This window comes from Chaetodon auriga, chromosome 11 (genome assembly GCF_051107435.1).
Source record: "Chaetodon auriga isolate fChaAug3 chromosome 11, fChaAug3.hap1, whole genome shotgun sequence".
NCBI lineage: Eukaryota > Metazoa > Chordata > Actinopteri > Chaetodontiformes > Chaetodontidae > Chaetodon > Chaetodon auriga.
Genome location: NC_135084.1, coordinates 1,046,893 through 1,074,792, shown reverse-complemented (window position 1 = coordinate 1,074,792; position 27,900 = coordinate 1,046,893). Strand labels below are relative to the sequence as shown.

At 42.1% G+C, this 27,900-nt stretch overlaps 1 protein-coding gene across 3 annotated transcripts in view; it reads right to left on the bottom strand.

Annotated features, from left to right (window-relative positions):
• Positions 1–27,900, bottom strand: part of piezo1 (piezo type mechanosensitive ion channel component 1 (Er blood group)) — a 209,035-nt gene that overhangs the window by 127,377 nt on the left and 53,758 nt on the right. For 2 of the 3 annotated variants that reach the window (XM_076743050.1, XM_076743051.1), the window contains exons 3-9: positions 21,552–21,717; positions 20,991–21,132; positions 11,871–12,087; positions 10,247–10,460; positions 4,143–4,314; positions 2,030–2,137; positions 1,140–1,212 (exon numbers count right to left, since the gene is read on the bottom strand). In XM_076743050.1, the coding sequence (XP_076599165.1) occupies positions 1,140–1,212; positions 2,030–2,137; positions 4,143–4,314; positions 10,247–10,460; positions 11,871–12,087; positions 20,991–21,132; positions 21,552–21,717 (1,092 nt within the window). The remainder of the gene's footprint in view (positions 1–1,139; positions 1,213–2,029; positions 2,138–4,142; positions 4,315–10,246; positions 10,461–11,870; positions 12,088–20,990; positions 21,133–21,551; positions 21,718–27,900) is intronic. The other variant, XM_076743052.1, reaches the window with a different exon arrangement.

The window sequence follows — 27,900 nt, the reverse complement described above, 5'->3', positions numbered from 1 at the left end:
AAGACCAAGGAGATGGCTATTGTTTCAGAAGGAACAGGACGACCACATGACCACTGTGTATTCTGGAGGAGAATGTCACAGTGTTGGAGGATTACAAATACCTTGGCATGCACCTCGACAACTGACTGAAATGGAAACTAACACCAATGCTGTCTACAAGAAGGGAATGAGCAGACTATTTCCTGAGGAGGCTCAGATCATTCAACATGTGCAGCAAGATGTTGGATCTTCTCCCAGTCTGTTGTTGCCTGTGCACTTTTCTTTGCTGCAGTGTGCTGGAGAGCATCATTGGAACCGGTGACACAAACAGACCGAAAAACTGATCAGGAAGGCTGGCTCCATTGTTGGCTGCAAACTAGACACTTTTGAGGAGGTGGTGAAGAGGAGGACACTGGACAGACTGTTATCCATCATGGATAACCCTGAACATCCTCTTCACCACCTCGTGGACAGACAGCAGAGCTTCTTCTCCAATAGACTGCTCCAACTCCACTGTCACAAGGACTGCTTCAGGAAATCATTTCTGCCACGAGCCATCACACTGTACAATAGTAATTTAAACAGTTAATCTACCAACCTCACAATCCCTGATATTTCAATGTTTACATGTTATTTGCACTACTCCAATACTGCACATATTGTTTATTGTTTGCATGTATTTATCATCTACAACTTGCACACATTTTTTCTGGTACATACTTCATAGCTCTGGCTCTCTCTCTCTTTTAGAACTGATGTTAATATTTGTTTATACACTTTGTTAGATTTTAGATATTTTACATAGTTATATTTTCAGAATTGCTGCTATTCTGTTCATATACTTCGTTGTATTTTTTTTAAGAACAGTCCTTTCTCTCATAGAATAAAAAATTCTGTATTTATGTGTATTGTTTAACCTGCTACAACAACAAAAGAATTTCCCAAATTGGGATTAATAAAGTTCAGCCTAAGACTAAGTCTAATTAATAACTTGTTATCTTATCAGGCTGCTCTAGTTTACCTACTTCACAAGATTTGGATTTGGCTGGATAAATTTTACACTACTGTAATGTTCTGTTTTCAATCTTTTTTTTTAAATGACACACACACAAACTGTTTTAGTTACGGATGACTTCTGAGAAAAATATTTTATTTCATACCCAGATCTGGCAAACTCTCTCCAGCCACATTTCCTCCTTGGTTGCTTTCTGTTCCCATAGACAGGAGCATGAGCTGAAAGAGAAGAACACACACATACCCACAAACATGACTGTGTCTGTATGATTTGTCCTTTATGGTGGACACTGCCAACTACCTTTCAGATGTGAACCTCAAACTTCGGTCAGCTTCTCAGATCACTGCTTTCAAATGTGAAATAATTTGAAGTGAAATTCAATCTGTCTGGTGGTTTCACAGAGTATGGCCTTCGAATGATGTCCAAAAAATAATGAGAATGGCCCTTGACAGAAAAAGGTTCTCTACCTCTGAGCTCCATAGTGTATGGGTTAAGCTTCAACCAACTCAGATCAAACCAACTGAAATTCACACCTTGACAAACTTCAGGTCCCACCCTGTTACAAAATATAAGGCCCTCTCATAAATAACAAGTGACATCCCCCCACAAACATCAGAGCATATACCCTACCCCCTTTGAGACCAGGTGCTCTTGCCCTCATCACCTCATTCTTCCCATAAACCATAGGCTTCAACAACACGTCCATGTGACAAGAACTGCCCCTGTCTCAAAGATGAGCCCTATCACCTTTGGAGCCATTCCTCGCCACTTCCAAAATCCACAAGATTTGCTCCCTCACAATATTCAGGCTCAAATCTCTGCAGCATTCATAAAGAACCATAAGTCAGAGCGCAGCAATGTCACATCCCACATGTGTCATTGATTGATGATTGTAGATCTGGACACTTAAGTTACAAAGCTCCTCAGACTAAAAAGTTGTAATATTTATTTCTTGGGCACTGTACTGTGAAAGTTCTTACTGAACACTGAGTAGCTGATATAGAGATGTGATTTTTTTTTTTGTTTTGTTTTTACCTGTGTGTCATCTTCCTGGTTATCTTTCTGTTGATGCCATGACTGTAACTCCACCATCTCCTCCTTTAATACTTCGCTTTCCCCCTGCTTCTGTTCTTCCTCAACCTGCTAAACACAAATACAGCATCTGAGAATAAATAGATATCCAAATTTACTGCTTTTTCAAATGAAAAAGCATCTACAATCATTTTGCAAAAGTTTTGGTAGGTAGCAGAATCAGGGTGGATGTTTTTCCACTGGCAACACAGTTGTCAAATGCACTTGTATTCCATTTTAAATCTTTGCTCTACCAAGGACAATGTCAATTGTGCGTTAGAGGTCTGAGCTGGGCAGAGCGGGCCACATTAGATATTTATTTGAAATAAATGTAATTTTCTTATTATTTTTCAGAGATGTAAATAAGTGTAAAACAACATTTATAACCAGGAATATTTTTGGTAACGTGAAAAACCTTTCTTGTTCTTTATAGATCAATAGAAATTCAGCCAGGAGGTTGATGTGAACAAAAATATAGATATAATTGATTGAATTTTTTCAATATTAGTTATTTTACTATATCTATATGTGTTACCATATGTTGCCAAGACCAATCTGGTACTTCTTTCAATACCTTACTTTGAGAAATATGTTTCTGAAGATTCTCATTCATCTGGTCATGGTACTTCTAAGTGCTATACAAAGGTAATTGGACATGCTGGGGGTTCTATAAGACATTTCACTGACTGATGGGAAGTCCCAGGTATTTATCCACTCGCAGGATCATTGACCCATCCAGCAATCATGAGTCATTAGGGTCACATGACTCATGGTGTTAATGGGTCAGTGGGTGTTAATGGTTAAGTCATGGTGTGAATGGGTGAGTGGTTGACCCACCCAGCCATCATGTGATTCAATAGGGTCACGAGTCCTGGTGTGAATGGCTGTTAAGCTGTCCGGAAAAAGGATCTCAGGACTGCTGGTCCGTGGTGTTGTAGAACATCTCATCTGTTCAGTGATGGTTGTCCTAATTTGACATCCATGGCTTCTTTGACTCCTCTTTCAAACCATCAGTCTTCCCTAGCCAAAATATGTACATTATTGTCCTCAAATGAGTGTCCCTTGTCCTTAAGATATAGGTGGAGTACTGAATCTTGGCCTGAGGTGTTGGCTCTCCTGTGTTGTGCCATGTGCTTGTGAAGTGGTTGTTTTGTTACCCCAGTGTATAAGTATGTGCATTCCTTGCTGCACTGGACTGCATACAAGACATTGCTCTGCTTGTGCCAGAGTGTTTTATTGTTGGGGTGGACAAGCTTCTGCCTCAGAGTGTTACTGGGCTTGAAGTGCACAGGATGTGATATTGTTCTGTTTATGGTCCTTTCTGACCTACACCTACACACCTACATCTTAAGGACAATGGATACTCATTTGAGGACAATAATGTACATATTTTGGCCAGGGAAGACTGACGGTTTGAAAGAGGAGCGAAAGTAGCCATCTGTGTCAAACTGGAATGACCATCACTGAACAGAGGAGGTGGTGAACCACTTATCAATCTACAATGCAGTCCTGAGATCCCTCCCCTGGCAGCTTAACAGCCATTTACACCAGGACACATGTGGCCCTAACGATTCACATTCATACCATGACTCACCAATTAACTCTTATTGACCATTAGCACAATGAGTTGTGTGACTAATGACTCACATGATGGCTTGGTGGATCAACGATGATGATGATGCAAGAGGATAAATGTCTGGGATTCCCCACCAGTCAGTGAGAACTGAAGAAGGCCCTTGGATGAGAGCTGGAATATCTTCTAGAACCTCAAGCAAGTCCAGTTGCCTTTGTCTAACACTTTCAACTTTGAGAAATGTGCAAAAAAAATTTTCAGCAAAACTACTTTTTATTTACAAAATCAAGCCAAAGTCCTCAAGTGATGCTATTACTTTACTTAAGCTTTTTAACAAAAATTGTGGGAAAAAAAAAATGTGATTTGAAGTCATCGAACATCCTGAAGAGAGTAGCTAGAAGTGTGTAACCATACATCTGTGCCATCTTGCCATCATGTAGTTACCAATCATCCAAACATTTAGGAGAAATCAGTCTGTGCCAATAAAGAAGAAGTATTAGATACCTGGTTAGGTGTTCCATGACATCCTGTCTTGAGAACAGTTGCTATGGTAATGTAGAGTAGGAACAGTATTCCTGGGTTGACATAAACTGGCCAATCATGATGGGTATTAAGGTTGAGGTCATAGGGCGAGGAGCAGTTTCCTGGTATGATGATATCCTTTAGGCCAAAGAGTCTAGAGAGGAACAGAGTTAAAGAAATAAATAGTGAGAGGTTGGGGATAAAGACTGTGGCACGTGATTATCAAATTGCATATTGAACAAATGCCTAACATAGAATTAGGTGGGATTAATGCAAGTGTGAAAAGGTGACATCAGTAAGGGAAACACAGAGTAATGATCTGGGGGGAGGGTCTGGAAAGAGAAACACATTTTGTAAGCCATGCCAAATACTGAAAAAACATAAAAGCTAAGGGTTTGATAAGATAAAACTTTATTGATGCCACGCTGGGGAAGTTAAGTTGTTACAGCCAGCAAAGTATTAAAAAGTAGGCAAAAACAGTGGCATAAAAGGATCAAGATAAAAAGGATACAGGATAAAAGCAATTTTATAAAATCAACTAAGTCTATGTACATTATGTACAGATTACAAAAGACTGTTGCCATTTTTCTGAAAATCTACCAATGCATATGTTGAATTGCACTTGAGAAAATATTGTTGCATAAAAAAAGAACATTGAATTGTATGAGTCATGTAGGGAGTGGGATGTCTTGCCCATGATTGATGTCAGCTTGGCTAACATCCTCCTGTCACCCACCTCCTCAATGGTGTCCAGAGGGCAGTCCAGGACAGAGCCAGCTCTCATGACCAGTTTGTTTAGTCTGTTTCTGTCCCTTTCAGAGCTTCCACAACCCTAGCTGCATAGAAAACTGCTGATGCCACCACAGAGTCACTAAAAAGTTTTAAACAGTGTCCTACATACTCCAAAGGACCTCAGTCTTATAAGCAGGTGTAGATGACTTTGGCCCTTTCTATACAGGACATCTGTGTAGTTTGTCCAGTCCAGTTTGTGGTTGAGGTGAACACCAAGGTATTTGTACTCATTCACAATCTCAATGTCCAAACCCTGGATGTTCACCGGTAATCCGTGGCACATTCCTGTGGACGTCTATCAGTACCTCTTTTGTCTTGGTGGCGTTTATGTGCAGGTGGTTCAGTCCACACCAGTTGACAGAGTTGGTGATGGCCTGGATGACCTCCCTATATTCCAGTTCGTTCCCTTGTGATACACGTCCAATGGTGGCTGTATCATCTAAGAAATTCTGAATGTGGCTGCTGTTCATGTTGTGTCTGAAGTCTGATGTGTAGAGGGTGAAGAGGAAAGGAGAGTACTGTCCCCTGCAGAGTCCCTGTGCTGCAAATGACCAAATCAGACATCAGAATCAAATCTGTTGAGAAATACATTCAGTTCATTTGCCCATTCTTGGTTTTAGGATTATGGGCCTCTCTCGCTGTCACTGCTGTGGCCTGAGATTGTTTTCAGGCCTCTCCAGACCTCACTGGCGTTGTTCCCTGAAAGGCGCTCCTCCAGCTTCCCTCTGTGGCTGTCTTTGCCTCTCCTTATTTCCTTTTTCTGCTTGTTCATCTTTCAATTTAGCCAATAAGGTGAGATCACTTGATGAAGCATCAGCTGCTAGCTAGTCATTCCATACATACCATTCCAAAAATCACATTCTGCTCATGTTTCCTGAGAGGAAGAAACATGAGTATTACACACTCTGCCTAAGGAATATCATTGATCATCCACTAATTTGTAAAGACAGCAACCAACATGGAGGGAGTAAAGACCAATTTCTAGGTCACAGAAAAAAGATGTGACTAAGCTCCTCTAAGAAGTAGGAATATTTTTGACCTGTGTCTGTAGAGGTCACTGTTTTCTGAGCCACCAGTGACTCACAAGTCACAAAAAGTGACCCAGATCTTTGTCATATAGCTGAGGCAAAGAGTGTGGAAGTGGTGAGGCTACATATTAAACATGCTTCTGAAGGACCTCACAATGTCACTGTTTTTTGACCCAACATACTTAAAAGAGAATTTCCTAACAGTGAAAACAAAGATCACATAAAAAAAATGAGTGCAATTATTCCTTCCTGGGTAAAGGTTTCAGATGCGTGTGCCTTGACACCAGAGCAAGCCTATGTAGCAGACTAAATTAAAGTAACAGCTGATAAGGCTCTCACTGTGCATGTTTTACACAAATGGCCACTGAGCTTCAGCAACTGTGTCCAGGCATTTTGATTATAAGCAAAAGCGAAACTTTGCCTCCTCTGGCGAATGTCATGTCAAGAAGATTATTACAGTGAGTTTTCCTTTTTGTCAGTTAATTTTAGTGGTATTATTATTGTTATTATTATTATTATTATTATTATTATTATTAAAATACCCTCTGACAACTGGTCAGTCCTCTGCTGTGCATGGTCCTTCCTAATCAGCGTAGGTCTCATCAGATACCAAGTACTCACACCATCCACCCTATATGCCATTAACAAATAAAGCATGTTAATGAAAAGGTTTTAAAACAGGTTTAACAACGTGAGGTAGTTGTTTATCTCCTCAAATTTAGTACAGGACCCATTTGCAAAATGTAGGAATTAAATGACTTACTAATCCCAGGAATCAGCCTATGAATTGTACAAGTTTTTGTGGCCCTTTCTCCCTAAGGTGAGGGAGAGGAGAGAAGGACATTCGATGAGGGAAACACGATGAGGGGGGCAATTTAGGGTGCAATTCATTGTGCCTGAGGGATTTATGTTATAGCATAAACCTTGAGGAGGACCAGTGCAATCCTCAAATGGTCATTGCTTTGGGGGAGACATGATTTACCAACACCAGGTGTGTGTGACAACCAGTTGTCCTGTTTTTGCCGGACAGTATAAAAGTCAAGACATTGTGGAGATCTGGAGAGAACACTATGCATGAGTCTTCCCTCCACGCTACTTGTATTAAAGAGACCTGATTTATCACATCAAATCTGTAATTCTTCAGAGAATTAGCAACTCTCAACGATCAACAAGGGAAATTTCCCTTACAAAAAACATACGCAAATTGATTAGTTTTTATCAAGTATCTATAAATCCATTACAACCCATTAATATAAAACTCGACCTGGTCTGTAATCAAATATAAGGTCATTGCTGCTGGGCAGTGCAGGCGCAAGCTCAGAGCACAGAATACTGTGGGAGTGCACAACTGCCAGGAAAATAAAGGATAAAAATGAATAAACTAGATTAAAAATAACTAAAAAGGCCCTGATATATGCAGATTAAGGGGCTCTTACACTCTCTGGTCAGTTTCTTCAATTCATATATTCATTAAAGTTCTGGTAACAGGAAACAGACTCCACACGTCATAGGCTGCATAGACTAACCTAAGTCTGTACCAGCTGTCACAAATCCACCATAGCATGATTTTCATTCTGTTTAGTGTTCTATTCTCTCTGGCATACTGACTCTTATTTCATTCCAGATCCAGCCACTTCCTCCAGCTCCTTTCCAACCAGCTGTGGCTCAGGAGGTAGAGCATATACACTTATAAGAAAGGTCAGTGGCCTGTAGACTGCCTGGCTTTGGCAGTCTACATGCCCAAGTATCCTTGAGCTAGATACTGAATCCCAAATTGCTCCTAATGCTGTGCCATCAGTGTGTGAGTGTGTGTGAATGGTGAAAAGCTCATAAAGCGCACATGGCCTAAGCACCATCGTATGAATGTGTGTGTGAATGGGTGAATGCAAACTTGAGTTGTAAAAGCACTTTGAGTGGTCATCTGATGAGAAAACAGCCCATTTACCATTTACTTAATTTCCAATTGAGGGCCCCAGTTTACATCTCGCTTTTGATTCTGTAGCCTACTGGGAGCCACTGTCAGCCTAACCTCAGGTTTCCATCCCCAGCCCAACAGCCAGACTGACTGCATGAACCAGGAGATGGAGGCACTGCACTGCATGAACCATGCATCCTGGTCCAGGCAGCTCCTCTGGGTAGAGTATGCCCACAACTCTCTACCCAGCTCTCACACCAGCCATTCCTTCTTCCAGTGTTTCCATGGCTACCAGCCTCCTCTTTTCTTGAACCAAGGATGAAAGGCCAGCTTTCCATCTGTCCAAATCTTTGTTTGCTGCTGCTGTCGCACCTAGATGCTGGCTTGCTCCACCCTCCTCCACACATCCGACCACCACCAGAGAACTGTCAACTGCAACCATGTCCCTGATTCCCACTACATCCTGGGATAAAGGGTTTGACTATATATATGCGGGACTTACCACTCCAGACAGAATAAATTAAGTTGGCTCCTCAGTTTGTCTATCCATTTCCAGTCTCCAAGGTCATCAATCCAGCGACAGTTCCCATTTCGTCTTCCCCAGGCCATGCACATCCATCAACACTTCCTCAAGTCAATCAAGGAATGCTTGCTTCAGCCTTCCTCTAGACTCCCACCACCTGCCCAGCTCATCAGTGGGTATCTGCCTACACTTTCAGTCCAGTTGATGGGGGGGGTTCAATATCTGGTTGACTTCCTTCTCATTTTCCATAATCAGTCTACTGATTTATCTACCAGTTCAGTTCCGTCAGTTCAGTTTTAAATCATCAAACACAACACTGGGATTTAAAAGTAAAAGGATATATTCCAAAATTAGGCTATGTTCCAAAATTATCAGTTTCCAAAATTAGGCTATATTCCGAAATTATGTTCCATTCCGAGTTAGGACATATTTCAAGTTCGGGTATATGTCAAGTTAGACTACATTCCAAGTTAGGACATATTCCAAAATCTGTAGATTCCAAGTAAGGATATATTTCAAGTTGGGATATATGTCAAGTTAGGCTATATTCCAAAATCTGTAGATTCCAAGTTAGAATATATTCCAAAATAAGGCTATATTCCAATTTAGGCTATATTCCAAATTATGATATATTTCAAGTTAGGATATATTCCAAAGTTAGTAGATTCCAAGTTAAGATGTATTCCAAAGTGAGGCTATATTCCAAGTTAGGATATATTTCAAGTTAGAATATTTTCCAAAATTAGTAGATTACAAATTTGGATTTATTCCAAAATTAGGCTATATTCCAAAATTATGCAGCTGTACATTCCAAAGATAGTCTATATTCTTAATTGGGATATATGCCAAATTTAGGCAAAGGCATGTTATATTCCAATTACCTTGTAAAGCACTTTGTAACTTTGTTTTGACAAGTGCTGTAAAAAGAAAGTTTCTTATAACTCTGGTTATAATTAAACAGGCCATCCTCTCATCCTAGTATGACTGAGATTGACAGGGCAGTGGCTCAGCTTGACACGCAGTGATTTATGATGAAAACCAAATGTCAAATCAGTTTATCCACAACGGAGTTAAGACTTTTTTCCTATCACAGTTATTAGTCCGTCAAAGCTCTGTGATGATATACAGTATATACACCATCAGATTGTCAATCCAATCTGCAAACACTAATCAATATTACACACTAGCTCATTAACTTCGTACTGTATTCTGTGCAAAACCTATCCATATCTGTATTGTATAGTATTAGCAAATTGCTAAGTTTAAATGTATCAATTAGCCTTTATTAATTGTTCGCACTACATTAATGGCTGCACTAGTATGCCAGTGGCTGCAGCACAAATACATCTGCTGCTTGGGCAATGTATATTTATATTTGAGACATTGTGACATTGTGTCGCTCACCCTCCACCTGCTGATTCTGTATTCCTCCTACTAAAAATGTATTCTGCCTTCTTTGTTGCACAGGGCTGCATGTCGTGCTAATGTCTGTGGTCACCAAAATTGCAAAAATGTCCTTGTCACACCTACATGCGATCAGGAGATTGGACTTGGGTTTGTGTCTGCATCCTGTTTCAGGAAAATAGAGCCCTTATTTTCAAATTTGTGGTGACAAGGAAGTTTTCTATTTAAAAAGAATCTGTGTTGCTTCTGTACATTAATGAACACTCTGCAATGTTTTGAATTTCAGAAAGATCCACAGTGTGTAGTGTAGTGTAATTACCTGTCTTCTCACCTTGTAATGAAGTCATCCTAGAGTTTAAATATTAAAGAGATCATTTGAAGTTAAACATTTTATGGTTTCATGTACAGTTTGCTACAGTCTTACCTGGCCCACAGACTTTGTGGGGGGAACAGGGCCTGGGCCAGCTGACTCTGGTACAAGTACAGACAAACCATGTGACCAGAGGTGAAGAAGCCCACCATCACGCACAGTGCATTGAAACCAAGGTGACTGATGGGAAGGTGGCATGCCCACCATGTGCACACACCAATGAAAAGCAGGAAGTAGATGGCTGAGAAGGCAGAGGGCAGTGTGATGCCTGGATGAAAAATGGAAGAGACAAACATTCAATATACACAGACACTCACTCATAACAAATGAATCTTTAATACTTGCTGTCAAGTGTAATCCTTGGAATTTAGTGTTTGAATGATGTTTGTGAACTTGATAAATCCAGTTGCTTCAAGTCGTGTGTTACGCTTATAGGTTGGTTGGATAACGTGCACATTCTAGCATTTCCTGACAGTCTCTAGGCTACTGTAGCCTACAGTAATTTTGACTTGTAAAAAACTCTTTGAACTTAAAATTTGTGTGGAAAAAAAGTCACATGATGGTGTGATTTATGTGTGATTTGAAGCGTTTTCAAATAGTTAAGTTTAATTTTCCAACTCCTATGAATAGCAGTGCACATCCCTTTCCCTATATGTTGACTCATCCAGAGACAGTCACAAAAACAGGGTTATGTGACTGTCTGAATGGGATACTATCATATCAGGAAAACACAGAGAAATAACTAATTCACAGCAGACTACAGGTAGATTACTGGCTGCCTTTCACATCATACGCATAAAGCCTACTGAACTTTTATATCTTTTTGATGCCATAACTGAACAATATTTCTGATAGAAAGAGAAAGTGGAAGCAGGAGAACGGACAGACTGTGTATAACATGACAGTTGGTGTACTGCTGGAATTAGTGCTGTGGAAATTAACATTGTACTGAATATACAACATGAGTCATTATGGTGCAGCTGACAGCATTTTTAAAGGTTCCCTGATTTAGATCTGATCATTACTGGAGATTTACATCAGAACATTTGAGTGTGCCAAATTAGATCTCACATGTGGCATATACAGTATGTAAGCAGCAGGTGTGATGGGGAAAAAAAAACTGTGCTCCTATAGGAATAACGCATCCACACAAATTACTCATTTGTGCATACAAATACTTTCATGTTTCTCTCTTTAAACAATTCCTTAAACATACATTTAATTGTATGTTGTATTGTTTAACGCTGTTTTACCCCACTACACCAGGCTTTGTAGTTTTTAACAATGTGAACAGAAAAATCAAACATTTTCTCAACTGTCATATATACAACCGCTATACCACAAACACAACTTCTGTCATGATTATACAGTGCAGGTCTAGTGGAAATGATGGTATAGATCAGATTAGATAATTAGACATGACAATAACAATGCATTTTCTGGGTATTTATTTATGCATAGTCAGTATCTCAGAATAGCGGTCAGTGAATACTGTCTCTGGACATGAGACAGATATGCACTTGAATGAATGTCAACAGCCTGGTAAAATAAATCGTAGAGTAGAAATTTGACAATGAATATCTAGTGTGAACCAGATACCACTGTCTGAACTGTGTTCACACTTTTCCAGTTTATTTTTCATGTGTATGTTTCTGAGAAGGTAATGCACAAATCCTACCAGCCAAAGCCAGCAGACTGATTGCCAAGATTCTCCCCAAGTCCCGCAGAACTTTCCGGGCTGTGGCCTTCAGACGGTCAGCCAGCTGCTTGGCTCTGGTTGCTGTGGAAAACTCCTCTTCAGGGTCACCAGGTAATGACTCCTCTTCTTCATCTTCATCTCCAGACACCTCTTCCTTCTCATCATCTGTGATTTTGTCTGTTGGATCATCTTCCAGCTGAGGTGGTAAAGAGACAAAAAGAAAGTTCCATTTACAATATACAGTGCAGTTACAGTTACCACATTAAATCACAATCGTGTAGGTTTTCTTCAGTTTCAGACAGTGCAAGTGCAATGACTGTATTTCTAAGTCAGGCTGTATTCATGAAACACCAAAGAGCTAATAATAGCTCCTAACAGATAGAACTAGGAAAAACTTTGAGGACTAAGTCAGTCTATTAATGCTTTTCTGCCATATCATCAGGTCAATGATTATGACATTCAATCACATAAACTGAAACAAAGTATGAATAAAAGGCATGCTTTAGATTTTGTGTTTTCAGATTTTTAACAAGCATATTTATTTTCCATAGTTCTATAGTCTGTAGATATAACAGAGAACCTGCAATATTGTTATTTCATGGGTATATATTGAATCTACACACTCCATGACATCATGAGCATGATAAGAAGAAGTTAATAGCTGCAGCAATGCAAAAGCTTATTTGTGATACAGTTTGGACAAGAAGTTGTTCTGTGTTGTTCTTGAATGACAGAGAGATGGAGACTTATTGAGAATATTGTGAACTTTATCATTCCAGTATACAGTATGTTTGACTTACATGTGTTAGCCTCTAATAGTGTGAACTGATGTTTGTTTGTACTGCTGAAATGGAAAGGCAAAGTAGTAGCAAAAGACAAAGTTCTTAGCACTTTGCCTACTCTCCTAATCATTCTACACATTGTCATATACAATAATGACAGTTATTTTTGGATATGTTTTTTCCCTTAGACTGAATGTTGGAATTTATAAGTTGCTTATGTGCTTTAGTGTATGGCGTGTTATGTGCACATACAAAGGACAGACATGTATGATTTAAAACAATTTCTTAATTTCACGGTACTTGTATCCAGTGTCCGTATGTATGCAACATTTTGGGTTCATTATAAACTAACAATTACTACATATGCAATATATGTCTAGCATCAGCTCTGGAACCCAAGTCCTCGAGAGGGATTGAACTCTCTCATACTGGAGTTGCTTGTGGTGAGAGGCCAAGGGCATGAGTGGGCTTTTTGATAGCCCCCAGACTCTCTGCCTGTGCATTGGGGTTTACCCCGGTACACGAAAGGGTTGCTTCCCCGCACCTTAAGGCCGAGGAACAGGTCCTGACTGTTGTTTGCGCTTACATGCGAAACAGCAGTTCAGAGTACCCACCCTTCTTTGAGTCCTTGGGATGGGTTTTGGATAATGTCCCTAATGGGGACTCCATTGTCCTGCTGGGGGACTTCAACGTTCACATGGGCAATGACAGTGTGACCAGGAGGTGCATGATTGGGAGGAACGGCCTGCCTGATCTGAACCCGAGACTTCTGTGCAAGTTGCACGTTGTCAATAACTAACACAATGTTCAAACATAAGGATGTGAAAAAATCCACGACTGTATTTTATATTGCGGATAAAAGAAAATAATTGTAAAAATTAATTACAAAAAGAAATGAAAAAATGAAGGTAAAAATATGGGTAGCACTCCATAGATCAGGTAGTTCAAACATGCTCAGGTGCAGTCAGACTGGAGCAATATGAGTGCAGACCAGCAGGTAAGGGGGGGGGGGGGGCATTCGTGCTTCTGCATGGCACAATTTTAGGGTCTCCGCTTGGGATGATCCCCAAAACTGACTTGCCTCAATGACTTTACCCCAACCCGTCAAAGAATAGCTGACAATTATTTTGAGGATCATCGGCTACAACAGCAAAATATCCTTAATGCCACTGGAATAATAATAGACTTTTAAATTCTAAACTTTCACAGTAATAATTTTATTTCCTTACGAGAAGAATTAAGTATAAATGAATATAACCTATAATAACAACAATAATAAAGCCTCTTGTTTAAAAAAATATCCATTGTTTAATTTTTTTAAAGTCAATGATCATTTTTCAGGAAAAAGACAAAGGAAACAGGTTATGGCTTTAAATTTAATTATGCTTCTTAAAAATATATTTTTAGAAGATGGACCCCTGTCAATTTTCCGTAAATTATTCTTCCATTCTATTATTATTATTATTAGTAGTAGTAGTAGTAGAAGAATTATTATTTGAATTTTTCTTTTAAAATTTTACTTATTAAGTTCATTCATTCATTCATTCATCTTCTATACCCGCGTATCCCTTTCGGGGTTGCGGGGGGCTGGAGCCTATCCCAGCTGGCAATGGGCGGGAGGCGGGGTACACCCTGAACCGGTCGCCAGCCGATCGCAGGGCAACATAGACAGACACACAGACAGACAACCATTCACACTCACACCTATGGACAATTTAGGGTCACCAATTAACCTAATGAGCATGTTTTTAGTCTGTGGGAGGAAGCTGGAGTGCCCGGAGAGAACCCACGCATGCACGGGAAGAACATGCAAACTTCACACAGAAAGGCCCTGCCCAACCCGGGGATCAAACCAGCGACCTCCTTGCTGTGAGGCACGCACAGAGCAGAGGTAGGTGAAGGCAGCAGCAGGTGAGTAGCGTACCTGCCAAGTTGACTATCATGTAAAGTTCTTGTATTAAATGGTCATTATTATCAAATAATTGTAAGCTAAGACACTAGGGAATTTGTCAAAATTGTCGTTTGAACTCCTCTAATATTCTAGTCAATGTTTTAGCTAATGGTAGCTAATGTTAGTAGGTCTACTAATCAACCCAACTTAGCTGACATAGCCTACTATAACACTGGTTTTCAAACAGCCCCTTCCAAAATCAAAAGCAGTATAAATGTTTACAGTTTAAACACAAAACGTTTGTGAATCTTCAGATTTTTCCCGAAAATGCAATCTAAATTAGTTCAGCAGCTACACATGGCCACTCTTGTAATTTGCTGTCCAGCTGCTTTTTCTCTTCTATGTCTGAGTTAGACAGACATTCGGTAATATTGTATAAAACAAGCTGTGTATTCAATGACAGAGCTAGTTGCAAGTTTCTGTTATTTAGGCTTTGTTTTGTTTGCTGTGTTTTCAGAGTGCAGACACACATTTTATGCCGTGTTTTCCAATGCAAGCACAACTTCGCGTTTTAGAAGGCCGCATTTGATTACTGGGATCTTGTTTACGTATTTAATATTGTGTGGTTGCGGGCTCCCACTTTGTGACAGCAGTGTTACTTTCCCCAAAAGCTAGGCATCAAACAGTGCTGCTGAAAATATCACCAAACGCAATAAAATTGCCTCCTAAACTTCAAGCAGTCAGAGTACAGCCACTCTCACGCAGATGGCATTCACTACTGTGCATCTCATACAGTTCAGCAGCATTTTATGGTTCACTATATGAATTTAATTTTGGGCCATTCATGTGTTTCTTCTCGCTGCAATAGAGGAAAATATTTCATCTTCTTTCATTGATCCTAATGACTTGCATAAAGTACAGTGTGTTATATTCAACTTAAACTATCCATTGATTTTTATGTTTGTATATTGATGTATTACTGTCGTTTGGTAATGTTAGGAGAGGTAGACAGACTCATTATGTCAATATTTTCTGCATATAGGCTACAATTCAAAATTTAAGTGCATGATATAGCATGGATTTGATGGATACATCTGACAGTTTAACTATGCTGACATCTAACAGCCATGCAAGCTTGAAGCTTCATTGCAAAAAATAATTAGTTTAGTAAAATCCATAAGCATTTTTCTGCAATAGCGCATCTAGGCCTATAGTAGAGCTGGGCAATATGGACTTAAAATTCTATCACAATATTTTTAGGCTATATCTTAAGCTTAACGAACGATATGTATATATATATATATATATATATATATATATATATATATACACATATATATATATACACATATATGTGTGTGTGTGTGTGTGTGTGTGTGTGTGTGTGTGTGCATGCATGTAGCAGGACAGACAACAAAACACTGCTGGAATGCTACTACACCAGCAACCCCAGTGAGAGAGGGTATATGAAGAGGATGTGCGACCTATAGATGCTTCGAAACCCCACATCCATGAAGACTGCAAAGCAACTTGTGACCCAGCGCTCTAATATCCGTAAGAACAACTTACTGTTGCAATTAAAGACTGATGAGGTACAATGTGCCTCATCCACAGCACAAAGATGCTATGGCAAGGGGGAGCCAGGACGACAGGTCAGTGCGGGGATGACATCTGCATCCCCGAATAAGGAGATTGGGTACCAAGCCCCAAGAAGCACAGACACCCTGAACACAAGGGCAGCTGACCTGAGAGAACAGATAACAGAATCCTGGGGGAACACAACTACCTACCTGCCAAGGATAAGAGACGAAGTACCAGAGGAATCTACTAGAAGACGTGAACATGGCACTGATGACTATATCCACAGAAACCATCACCGAGACCAATCAGCTGATGTAACAATCATTGGCAACAATCATCCTGCGCATGCTAGGCTGCAAGATGAACAGCAGTAGCCGGAAGGAGCGGGGGAACCCTCCATGGAAGAGGAGACTGGAGAGCAAGATCACGGCAACAAGGAGGGAGATTAGTTTGCTAACTGAGCTACAGATAGGTGTAAAGATCAGGAAGGAAGTGCCAAGGAGATACAACAAACTGTCCATAGATGATGCTCTGGAGACTGCCAAGCAGAGGCTCACAGCTCTGACTACCCGCCTTAAGAGATACAGCAGAGAAGCCGAGACCAGGAGAATAAATAGACTGTTCTCCAACAACCCAGCTAAGGTCTACTCTCAATGGCAGGGTAGTAAGAAGACCCAGATAGACCCACCAAAGTCTGAAACTGAGCTCTACTGGAAGAGTATCTGGGAGAAGGAGGCATTGCATAACACCAATGCCCAGTGGTTGCTCGAATTGAAAGCAGACCACAGTAGCCTCCCAGAACAGGGACCAGTAGAAATTACCACTGCAGATATCCAAGAAAGAGCTGGACAGCACCTGGGCCCAACATGATCCATGCCTACTGGCTAGTGATACCAATTCCGAAGTGGGACAACAATCAGCCACCTCCTCTGCATGGATGACATCAAGCTGTATGCCAAGAGTGAGCGTGACACTGACTCCCTCACTCACCTCACCAGGTTATACAGCAATGACATCAGGATGTCATTTGGACTGGATAAGTGTGGACGGATGGTGTGCAGAAGAGGGAAGATGATCACCATTGAAGGGGTTGAACTACCTGAAGGCAACATAGCAGATGTTCACGACAGCTACAAATACCTAGGGATCCCACAGGCAAATGGCAATCATGAGGAGGCAACACAGAGATCAGCCACAGTCAAATACCTTCAGAGGGTGAGGCAGGTCCTGAAGAGTCAGCTGAATGGCAAGAACAAGATCAAGGCAATAAACACCTACGCCCTGCCAGTAATCAGATACCCTGCTGGTATAATATCCTGGCCACTGGAAGAAATGGAAGCCACTGATATCAAGACAAGGAAGCTCCTTATGATGCATGGAGGGTTTCACCCTAAGTCCAGCGTCCTGGGGCTATACACTAAGCAGAAGACAGGAGGCCACATACTAGTGAGCATCAGAGCCACTATATAGGAGGAAACAGCAAGCCTCTGGGAGTACATCAGGAAGATGGCCCCCAATGATGACCTGCTGAGTCAATGCCTCAGGCAGCAGAAACCCAGTAAGGAGGAGCCAGAAGGGTTGGCATGGACAGACAAGCCCCTGCATGGCATGTACCATCGACAGATTGAGGAAGTGGCTGACATAGCGAAAACATACTAGTGACTGGAAAAGGCTGGACTGAAAGACAGCACAGAGGCACTCATCATGGCCGCACAACAGCAAACCTTGAACACAAGGTCAATAGAGGCCGGGATCTGCCACAGCAGACAAGACCCCAGGTGCAGGCTGTGCAAAGATGCCCCTGAGACAATCCAGCACATAACAGCGGGGTGTAAGATGCTGGCAGGGAAGGCATACATGGAGCGTCATAACCAGGTGGCTAGCATCGTACACAGGAACATCTGTACTGAGTATGGGCTGCAGGTCCCAGGATCAAGGTGGAAGACGCCTTCAAAGGTGATCCAGAATGACCGAGCCAAGATCCTGTGGGAGTTCCAGTTCCAGACAGACAAACTGGTGATGGCAAACCAACCAGACATAGTGGTGGTAGACAAAGAACAGAAGACAGTCACAGTGGTGGATGTAGCGATCCCAAGCAACAGTAACATCAGGAAGAAAGAGCATGAGAAGCTGGAGAAATACCAGGGTCTCAAGGAGGAGTTGGAGAAGACGTGGGGCATAAAGGCAAAAGTGGTCCCAGTAGTGATCAGGCACTTGGAGCGGTAACCCCCAAGCTGGGAGAATGGCTCCAGCAGATACCAGGAAGAACATCTGAGGTCTCTGTCCAGAAGACCGCACTCCTGTGAACAGCCAAGATCCTACGCAGAACCCTCAAGCTCCTAGGCCTCTGGTAGAGGACCCGAGCTTTTTCTATATGCACAGTCATGGGCAAAAATATTGGCACCCCTGCACTTCTGTCAGATAATGCACTACTTCTCCCAGAAAATTGTAAATTGATTTGAAATTACAAATGCTTTGGTATTCACATGTTTATTTATTTTGTTTGCATTGAAACAACACAAAAAACAGGGAAAAGAAGCCAAATGTGGTTGTTCAAATGGATAAAGAACCTTGAACCCCACATTCAAGCTGACCTGCAGACACAGGGTACAACAGTGTCAGCTCACACTATCCGTCGCCATCTGAATGAAAAGGGACACTATGGTAGGAGACTCAGGAGGACCCCACTGCTGACACAGAGATATAAAAACACCAGACTGGAGTTTGCCAATACTTACCTGAGGAAGACAAAATCCTTCTGGGAGTAGGTCCAGTGGACAGACGAGACCAAAGTAGAGCTTTTTGGTAAAGCACATCATTGTACGGTTCACAGAAAACGAAATGAGGCCTTCAAAGAAAAGAAGACGGTCCCTACGTTAAACATGGTGGAGGTTCACAGATGTTTTGGGGTTGCTTTGCTGCTTCTGGCACCGGATGGGTTGACTGTGTGCATGGCATCATGAAATCTGAAGACTACCAAAGAATTTTGAGGCGCAATGTAGGGTCCAGTGTCAGAAAGCTGGGTCTCCATCAGAGGTCATGGGGCTTCCAGTAGGACAGTGACCCAAAGTATACTTCAAAAAGCACCCAGAAATGGCTTGAGACAAAGCACTGGAGAGTTCTGAACTGGACAGCAATGAGTCCAGATGTAAATCCCATAGAACACCTGTGGAGAGATCTCAAAACAGCAGTTGGGAGAAGGCACCCTTCAAATCTGAGAGACCTGGAGCAGGTGGCAAAATAAGAGTGGTCCAAAATTCCAGTAGAGAGGTGTAAGAAACTCATTGATGGTTACAGGAAGCAATTGATGGACCAGCTTTATACCCTTGCTAAGGTGCTAGAGGGACCATGGGAGTTTGCCAAACCAGTCCACTTGTGTTTTGTGGATCTGGAGGAGGCTGGTGACTGTGTTCCCAGGGCCATCCTGTTGGGGGCTATCCTGTCCCTGTACCGATGCAGTGAGAGTCTGGTCCACGTAGCTGGTAGTAAGTCGGACCTGTTCCCGGAGAGGGTTGTCTCCGCCAAGGCTGCCCTTTGTCACCGGTTCTGTTCATAACCTTTTTGGACAGAATTTCTAGGCGCAGCCGAGTGATGGAAGGTGTCTGGTTTGGTAACCTGAGGATCTCGTGTCTGCTTTTTGCAGATGATGTGGTCCTCTTGGCGTCATCGAACCACAACCTCCAGTTCGCAGCCGAGTGTGAAGCGGCTGGGATGAGAATCAGCACCTCCAAGTCCGACGCCATTATTTCTCTCAGCTGGCCTGGGAACACCTCAGGATCCCTCAACAGGAGCTGGTGGAAGTGGCTGGGGAGAGGGCTGTCTGGGCTTCCTTGCTGAGGCTGCTGCCCCCGCAACATGGACCTGGATAAGCGGAAGGCAATGACGAGCTAAGAGATTCTAAAAAGCTCAGTGGAGTTGAGGGGAACTACACAGTTGCTAGTAATTCTTTGTGGGTTCATCACCATAAACAACATATTTCACTCACCACATGGCAATTGTATCTATAAAACTACCGATTGGTGTAACTTTAAACATTGTATCTTGGCTGCTAGTAATGGCACAGCTGTAAGGTCTGCTCTGTGTAATGCTCCACTAAAATCCCTAAAGGCTGCACTGTCTTTTACACACAATTGAAATCTTGAACATTTAACTTTCCATGCAGCCTTACCAAGTTGGCCAAAAACATTCTTCTGTGAATGGAGTAAGAGGAAAGGACAGAGGGTGTCATCGTGTTGAGAGCACAGATGTTCTCAGCAAATGTCACGTCAGTCTGCCTATTATGGCATACAGTTAAACACCTAGTATGCAATATCTGCTGCTAGAGATCTATCAATCAAAACAATGAAAGCAAAAGATGTCTTCATTGTTATTGCCAAATAAAATCTATCTGACATGACAGAGGCAGAAATGTTCATGGGTGAGGTAATGCATTCAAGGTTTATTTATGTTACACTTAGTCACGCTTGCAGGCTTCCTTCCTTACTCTCCGAAGTATTGTGTGGTGTGTGTGGTTCCTGTGTTGCCACTGACTGGTGACCAAATGAAACTGTTACCATGAATAAAATGATGGATTTCTCTGCATTTGAGCATTATTGGTAGCATTCGGGATAATGTAAGTAGACAACTCAACAAAATATATAAAACACTGGCTTTTAGACATTTTATTGCAGAAATGTTCATTATTGTATTGTTGTTGTATTGTATTGCATTTAAGGCAATTTGTCCAAAGGGTGGCGAAGTGTCTAATATAGAAAAGGTTTATTATCAAACGCTGTATTGACACAGTGACCCCTTTACCCCTCTCTTCACTCTCACAAACACACACACACACACAAAATGACTCACCGATGTTATGTTGGCAGCAGCCACCATTTCTCTGTTTCTGACCAATCTGCTGCAGAGGATGATAATAACCAAGGCAATCACACATACACCCAGGTCAGGACACATTAGGCATAATACACTCCAGGGATCATCCACAGGAAGCCTATAAGACACATACATGTATATGTGATATTATATATGTGATACTATGATAGTCTACATGTGGAAGTATCCTTGGGCAAGATACTGAACTCCATATCGCTCTCAATGCTGTGCCATGCTGTTCCATATATGAATGGTTAAAAGCTTGTAATGAGCTGGTGGCCTAGCCATTGTATCAGTGTGTGTGTGTGTGAAAGGGTGAACTCAGACTTGTGCTGTAAAAGCACTTTGAGTGGTCATCAGACTAAAAAGTGCTATATAAATACAATCCATTTACCATCACATTTGCACCATAGCAGACTACTTTGTCTACTCTCAGATTTTTATCAACACCCTTTCCTTCAATCAGCATCCAACCATCAGTGGCTGTGGCATGAATAAAGGGTGCTACACTTCAACAATCAAACACGAGTTACATACCTGGACAGTCCTATATGTCTGCTTATGGTGTCCCATTGTGAACAGTTATCACCCATGGCGATGCTGAGAGGAGGATATGTGTATAGTACTGTCTGGAAGCAGATATGAGCCAGTACAAATAGCAGACTGGTACAGAACACCGCTCTGATAAATCGACCTGTGTGACCTGGAAGACAAGGAGACGAGAGGGATAGATGATGAAGATCAAATCAACAAAGTCAGTGTACAGAGGTCAATGTACAGTCAAATGTAAATTAATAAAAAGAACATAAATAATAATTTAGGAGCATTCTAGCATGTTAATAAATCATCTGGTTAACCATCCCACCCACAGTCAGATGAGAAGATTGGAATGGTTAAGCCTGGCTCAGCAAAAGACTGGAAGCAGCCACTCCAGCTCTCGATAGCGATGTGCATTTCATGTTTAACATGTCGTCTGTACCGTCGCAGTTTTGTGCAAGAATAATCTATGACAGAACTACACTACTTGGACCACGAAACTCCGACTTTTCCGCGAACCTTTCTGGAGTTACACTGGCTTTGGAACCCAAGGCACTCTGCAAGCTAGGTATCCTACACCGGTAAGACCCAGGGGCTTGCAAGGCAGCGGACTCCCCTACCATCACCTGCCAGCACTGGAGACGGCGCAGACGGCATGAGGGACCTAGTATGCGTCGTAAGCGTTGTGCTAGAACTAGCAAGTGAGGCAGCCGAGCGGGTTTCAGCGCCAGGCTTAAAGCTAACCCCTACAGACCTGCACTTCCTTCTATTCTGCTGTAGCAGAACTGGTCTGTAACTGACCCTCTTCTTCCCTCTTTACACTCCTCAGGAGAAATGGAGTGATAAAACAATCAGACTTTTAAGAGTTATTGACCATTTGGAAGGTTCACAGGAAGGTGTGAACTCAGGGAGAGACAGGATGTCTGGTTTAGAGACAACTTCTCACATTCTTTCAGGGCAACAAGAGTCACTGATGACACCTCCACTTCAAAGTTTACATCTGCTCAGCAGTGGGGAACCTTCAGGGCCTTCTACGCCTTCAGAGAAGGCCTTAAAAAATCTGGACCAAAAAATGTAAGTATTAAATTATTATATATAATCTATCTAATTTAATTTAATATAATACATTTAATACATTTTCTCTAATCTATGTTCTGAAGTTAAATTTACTGTCAAGTTCACATCAGCAATGAAAGGGTTACTGTCCTGAAACATATTATCCAATCAGAATCGTCCGTCTCTATCAAAGCCCGGTTAGCTGGCTCATTAATTGGTTAGGACTTCATGAATCCAGGGGAAGGCCAAGCTATGTGTTTTGGTTTGGAGAGTGATGGGAAAATTGACCAATCATGGTTTGATTTTAAGTGGGCGGGACAAAAACAAAAGATCATAGGCCTTCCTGAAGTCCGAAAGGCGGGCAGAGTGGTGAGAGCGGTGAGAGACAATTAAATGGCGGAAGACGAGAAAGAAGTTGTGGCTAACTTGTTAGCATCGCCTTTTTCAAGGCGGCCTTTCACAGAAAAACTTCAAATAATAAAAAACGGAAGACCAACTCCAGAACTGGAATTTGACTCCATCTATGAGGACACGGTGCGCGAAGTCGGGGCTCCCAGCGGACGCAGGGCACGGAGAGTTGGAGACGTGCGCTCTGAAGCGCATCAAGACCCACACCAGAAACAGTACTGGACAGGATCGCCTGGGAGCTTTGGCACTGATGTCCATAGAAAAAGGACTTCTTTTGGAGCTCAAGTCAAAGGACAAACTTTATGACGCTGCCATCACCCACTTCACAAAGAAAGACCGACGAATGGATTTCGTTTTCATGTAAGGTAGGCCTATGTTACAAGCCACCTTGATTATTATTTCAAGTGATTAATTCGGGCCAAGTGGACATTCAGTAATTTATATTTATTGCGGAGGTTGTCTGTAAAAAATCCAGCACAATTTGCGCCTTTAATTCCTCTGCATTTAATTCAATATGTAAACTTATCAAACTTATCAGAAGTGTGTATTCATTGCGCCGTGCGTAATTGCGCATGGAGAGGTATTTGCACTTCAGTTCAACTTAAAAAAACCTCCAGCTACCAGCTTTGTGTAATTTTTGCTATATTGTGCATTTGAAATTGTATAATTTGACGATGCTCATGAATTTATTTGTCAATGTGTGTATGGCTTGCTGTGCGCCGTGATTTATAGCGCTGTCCATGGTGATGAAGCCTCGGTGTCGGTGTCACGTTCTGGGTTACCTCATTTTATATTTCCAGATTTTGGCTAATGTTTATTTAATGTAGCCTCCAGTTTTATGAAGGTACTGTTGAGAATGTTTCTTGTTGCGGAGAATGTTATTGATGTTATGGTCTATTTGTTTACATTCTTGTCATCGTTAATTAAAGGATTGCAGTTGCTGAACGCTTTCAATTCATCGTACTGTTTCTTTTTTTCCGCGATGATTTCTTTTCTTGGCAGTGAGGGCTGAGGTGAAGGCCCAGCTGTAGTGCTCACGGTTCGCCACTGCTGCTCAGGATGTTCTCATGGAGGCGCTCATTCTTTCTTGATAGCCCATGGGAGTTAAGGACAAAAAAACTGTCTGGATGGACAAATGCCATGTCTCAGAGGAATCTGCAAACCAGATAATGCTGATGGGTTGTAAATTAGACATTCCTGAAGCAAACTGTGCTGTATGTCTGTGTGCCTTTTTCTTAACGTACCAGGATAACTAAATCTTTGTGTTTGATTTAACTGTGTTGTTTTTACATTACTAAGCTCGCGATCTGTACAATAGCAATGCTTTTCTGGTGTTTCTAACTTACAGGATGATGAATCTGTGATTTTAACTATCCCAAAGATTTTCTCTGAGTTTCTACCACAGAACCATACTGCCATCTAGGGGTTCATAGCAGTTAGGTTGAATGTACTTAGTGTGAGACATTTATTAATAAGTAACCGTAATAGTAGTAATCGTTTGGCAATTATAGTATACTTTTCTTTATTTCTTTGTTATGTTAAGTTAGTTATGCCTTAGACCATCATGTATATTAGGATGGGTATTAGAAACTGTTATCATGAATATCGTTTAATGTTTGTCATCTATTCATAAGAATTGTCTAACGCATGTGGTGAACACGCATGTTATTGTTGAAGTGCCATTGAAAACTGATCATGTTAAATTATATTGGATTGACCATAGTGAGAAGCAGATGAGTCCCTCGTATGAATCATTAATTAATTCCCGCTCCATAGGGTGAAATTCCGTCGCTCGCCTATGAACCATCCCACATGCATGACGGCCTATTGATTAGACACGCCCTGGAGCGATGATAAAGTCAGTAGCGTGCAGCGGACTGGTTGAGTTGTTTTAGTTAGTTCGTGCCTTGATCTTTCTTCTGTCTCTTCCATCTGTTTTCCGCAGAGTTTCTTTAATTCCTTTGGCTTTAGTCTTTTTCAGTTATTTTTCCGCTCCGTCGATTTCTCAGTCTTTTTGTTGCTGCTCACAACCACACAGAGTAGCTTTATTTAACTCTGCAGAAAATGTACTTTTCTAGTTTTCTTCTTGAAACCTTAATTTTTGCTCGCCACGCCAAGCCGCATAATTCATATTTTTGTTGTTAAAGTCTAGTCACATAATAATAATTTAGAAGACATTTTCTACCGGCCATCAAAGAGTTTCTCGATCGTATTATTAGTAGTCAAAAGCCTTGCCAAACGGTTGCCAACCAACTGTCCGCACCAAAGACCTGCAGCCAGCTACTGACCCGTTGGTTCGGGTTAAATAACCATCAGAAGCCGTTCCTCATCTGTAACCGACACCGAAGATCCTCAGCTCTCGAGACATCCCTGTCCAACACTGGCTCTCAACCGTGGTTTGCTTGATTCGTCCGGCAGGCCGCAGCGCAGATCAGAGCTACAGACGGTAACACGGAGCCTCTTCGTGTCAGTTCGGAGCAGACATCTACAGGAGCGTCGCTGATGAAGTAGGCATGCTTAAGCGGTTTTGAATAAAAGTTGGTCTGTGAGGTTACGATACTGTCAGTTTGTTTAAATTCTCTAAACTGTTCATTCAACAGATTAACTTTACATTCGCGTCCCCATTTTTCCCTTTAAAACCTACTTCTCACTATTGCCAAACTCATTTTGCCATTCTCTTGCCGTAAGTTTCTCTTTGCAGTGTTTGTGTTACTCCATATCATCCATATAATCTGTCGTATTATCCATTATTCATATTCATTTCATTATTGTGTTTAATAAATAATGCTTTTCATACAAGTCGTGGTCAGACAGTGTCCTTCCGAGATGGGTATAAGCAATCCCTGTGCTGAGAATTTACTCCTTAGATTATCAGACTGATCTACTGTTGGTTCATTCATTTTCACTATATCAGCATTACAAGACGTGATACATAAAATCCTTCTTAGCTGAGGAAGGTTGGTACCCCCCCCATAGACCACCTCTCTGTTATGCTAATTCAATCCTACAGACCTCTATTGACCAGGAACAGGCTATCTGTGAGGCAGATCAGAGCATGGCCAGAGGGGGCTACCTCAGCTCTCAAAGACTGTTTCGACTGCACAGATGGGACTGTTTTTTGGGAGGCTGCCACTACCAACCAGCATGTCAACTTGACGGATTACACTGAATCTGTGGCTGGATATATATCCAAATGCATGGAAGATGTGACCATTATCAAAAACATCACCACAAGAGCCAATGACAAACCCTGGTTCACCAAGGCAGGATGTGAGCTCCTGAGAGCACGCAATGCAGATTTCAAGTCTGGGGACAAGGACGCCCTTAGAACTTCTAGGGCCAACTTGAACCGGGGCGTGAGAACAGCCAAGCATGCCTATGGACAGAAAATTCAAGCACACTTCACTGACACTATGGACCCCAAGCACCTGTGGCAAGGCATCCAGTCTGTCACCAACTACAGGCCAACACCCCCACCGTGTGAGGACAACACAGACTTCCTCAACACCCTTAACTCATTCTTCAGCTGGTTTGAGGAAGACAACACCACCACACCAACAAAAGCTGCTCTCTACCTGGACCACAAAACACTTCACCTGGACCCAGCTCATGTGCGGAGGACCCTACTCAAGGTGAACCCAGAAAAGCTGCAGGTCTTGACAACATACCGGGGCGTGTGTTCAGAGACTGTGATGACCAACTCGCTGATGTTCTCACAGACATCTACAACACCTCTCTGAACCAAGTCATCATACCAGCATGCTTCAAAGCCACCACCATCATACTGCTACCCAAGAAATCCCCAGCCTCAACACCAAATGACTACCGGCCCATAGCACTCACGCCCATCATGATGAAGTGCTTTGAAAGGTTGGTCAAGACCCACATAACTTCCAATCTCCCCTCCACACTTGACCCATTCCAGTCCGCATACCGTCCCAAATGTTCCACCGATGATGCCATAGCAACAGCACTCCACCTAAGCCTGGCTCACCTGGAAAACAATAACAGTTACGTGCGGATGCTGGCAACAACTCCTCAGAGACCACCATCATGAACACCGGGGTCCCCCAGGGATGTGTGGTGAGCCCTCTGTTGTTCACGCTGATGACTCATGACTGTTGTGCCAAACACAATTCGAACCACATCATCAAGTTCGCAGATGGCACAACAGCAGTGGGCCTCATCAGCCACAATGACGACTCAGCATACAGAGAGGAGGAACAACAACTCATCAACTGGTGTGACATCAATAACCTTCAACTTAATGTCAACAAAACAGTGGAGTCTGTGAAAAGCACTAAATTCCTGGGACTGCACATCACAGATGACCTGACATGGACCTGACAACACCAGATCCATAGTCAAGAAGGCACAGCAATGCCTCCACTTCCTTCGCCGGATGAGGAGAGCTGACCTTCCCCCCTCTGCCCTCACCACTTTTTACAGGGGTGCCATTGAGAGCATTCTAACCAGCAGTCTCTCAGTCTGGTCTCGCAGCTGCTCTGCTGCAGACAAGAAGGCCCTACAGAGAGTGGTGAGGACAGCGAAGAAGATCACCAGATAACCCCAACCAGCAATCCAGGACCTATATCCATCCCGCTGTTACTAGACAGCAACCAATATCATCAAAGTCCTCACCCACCCAGCACATGAACTGTTCACCCTCCTCCTATCTGGAAAGCACTACTGCAGCATGCGGAGCAAAACTACCAGACTCAAAAACAGCTTTTTCCTGTCTGTTTGTATTATTATGTTATATGTTGTGTGTTATATATTACTTGCACATTGGAGTATGGAGAAACACAATTTCAATCCTCTGTGTAACCACCTGTTGCATTGTTTGGTTGACAATAAAGTTCACTTTGACTTTTGACCTTGACTT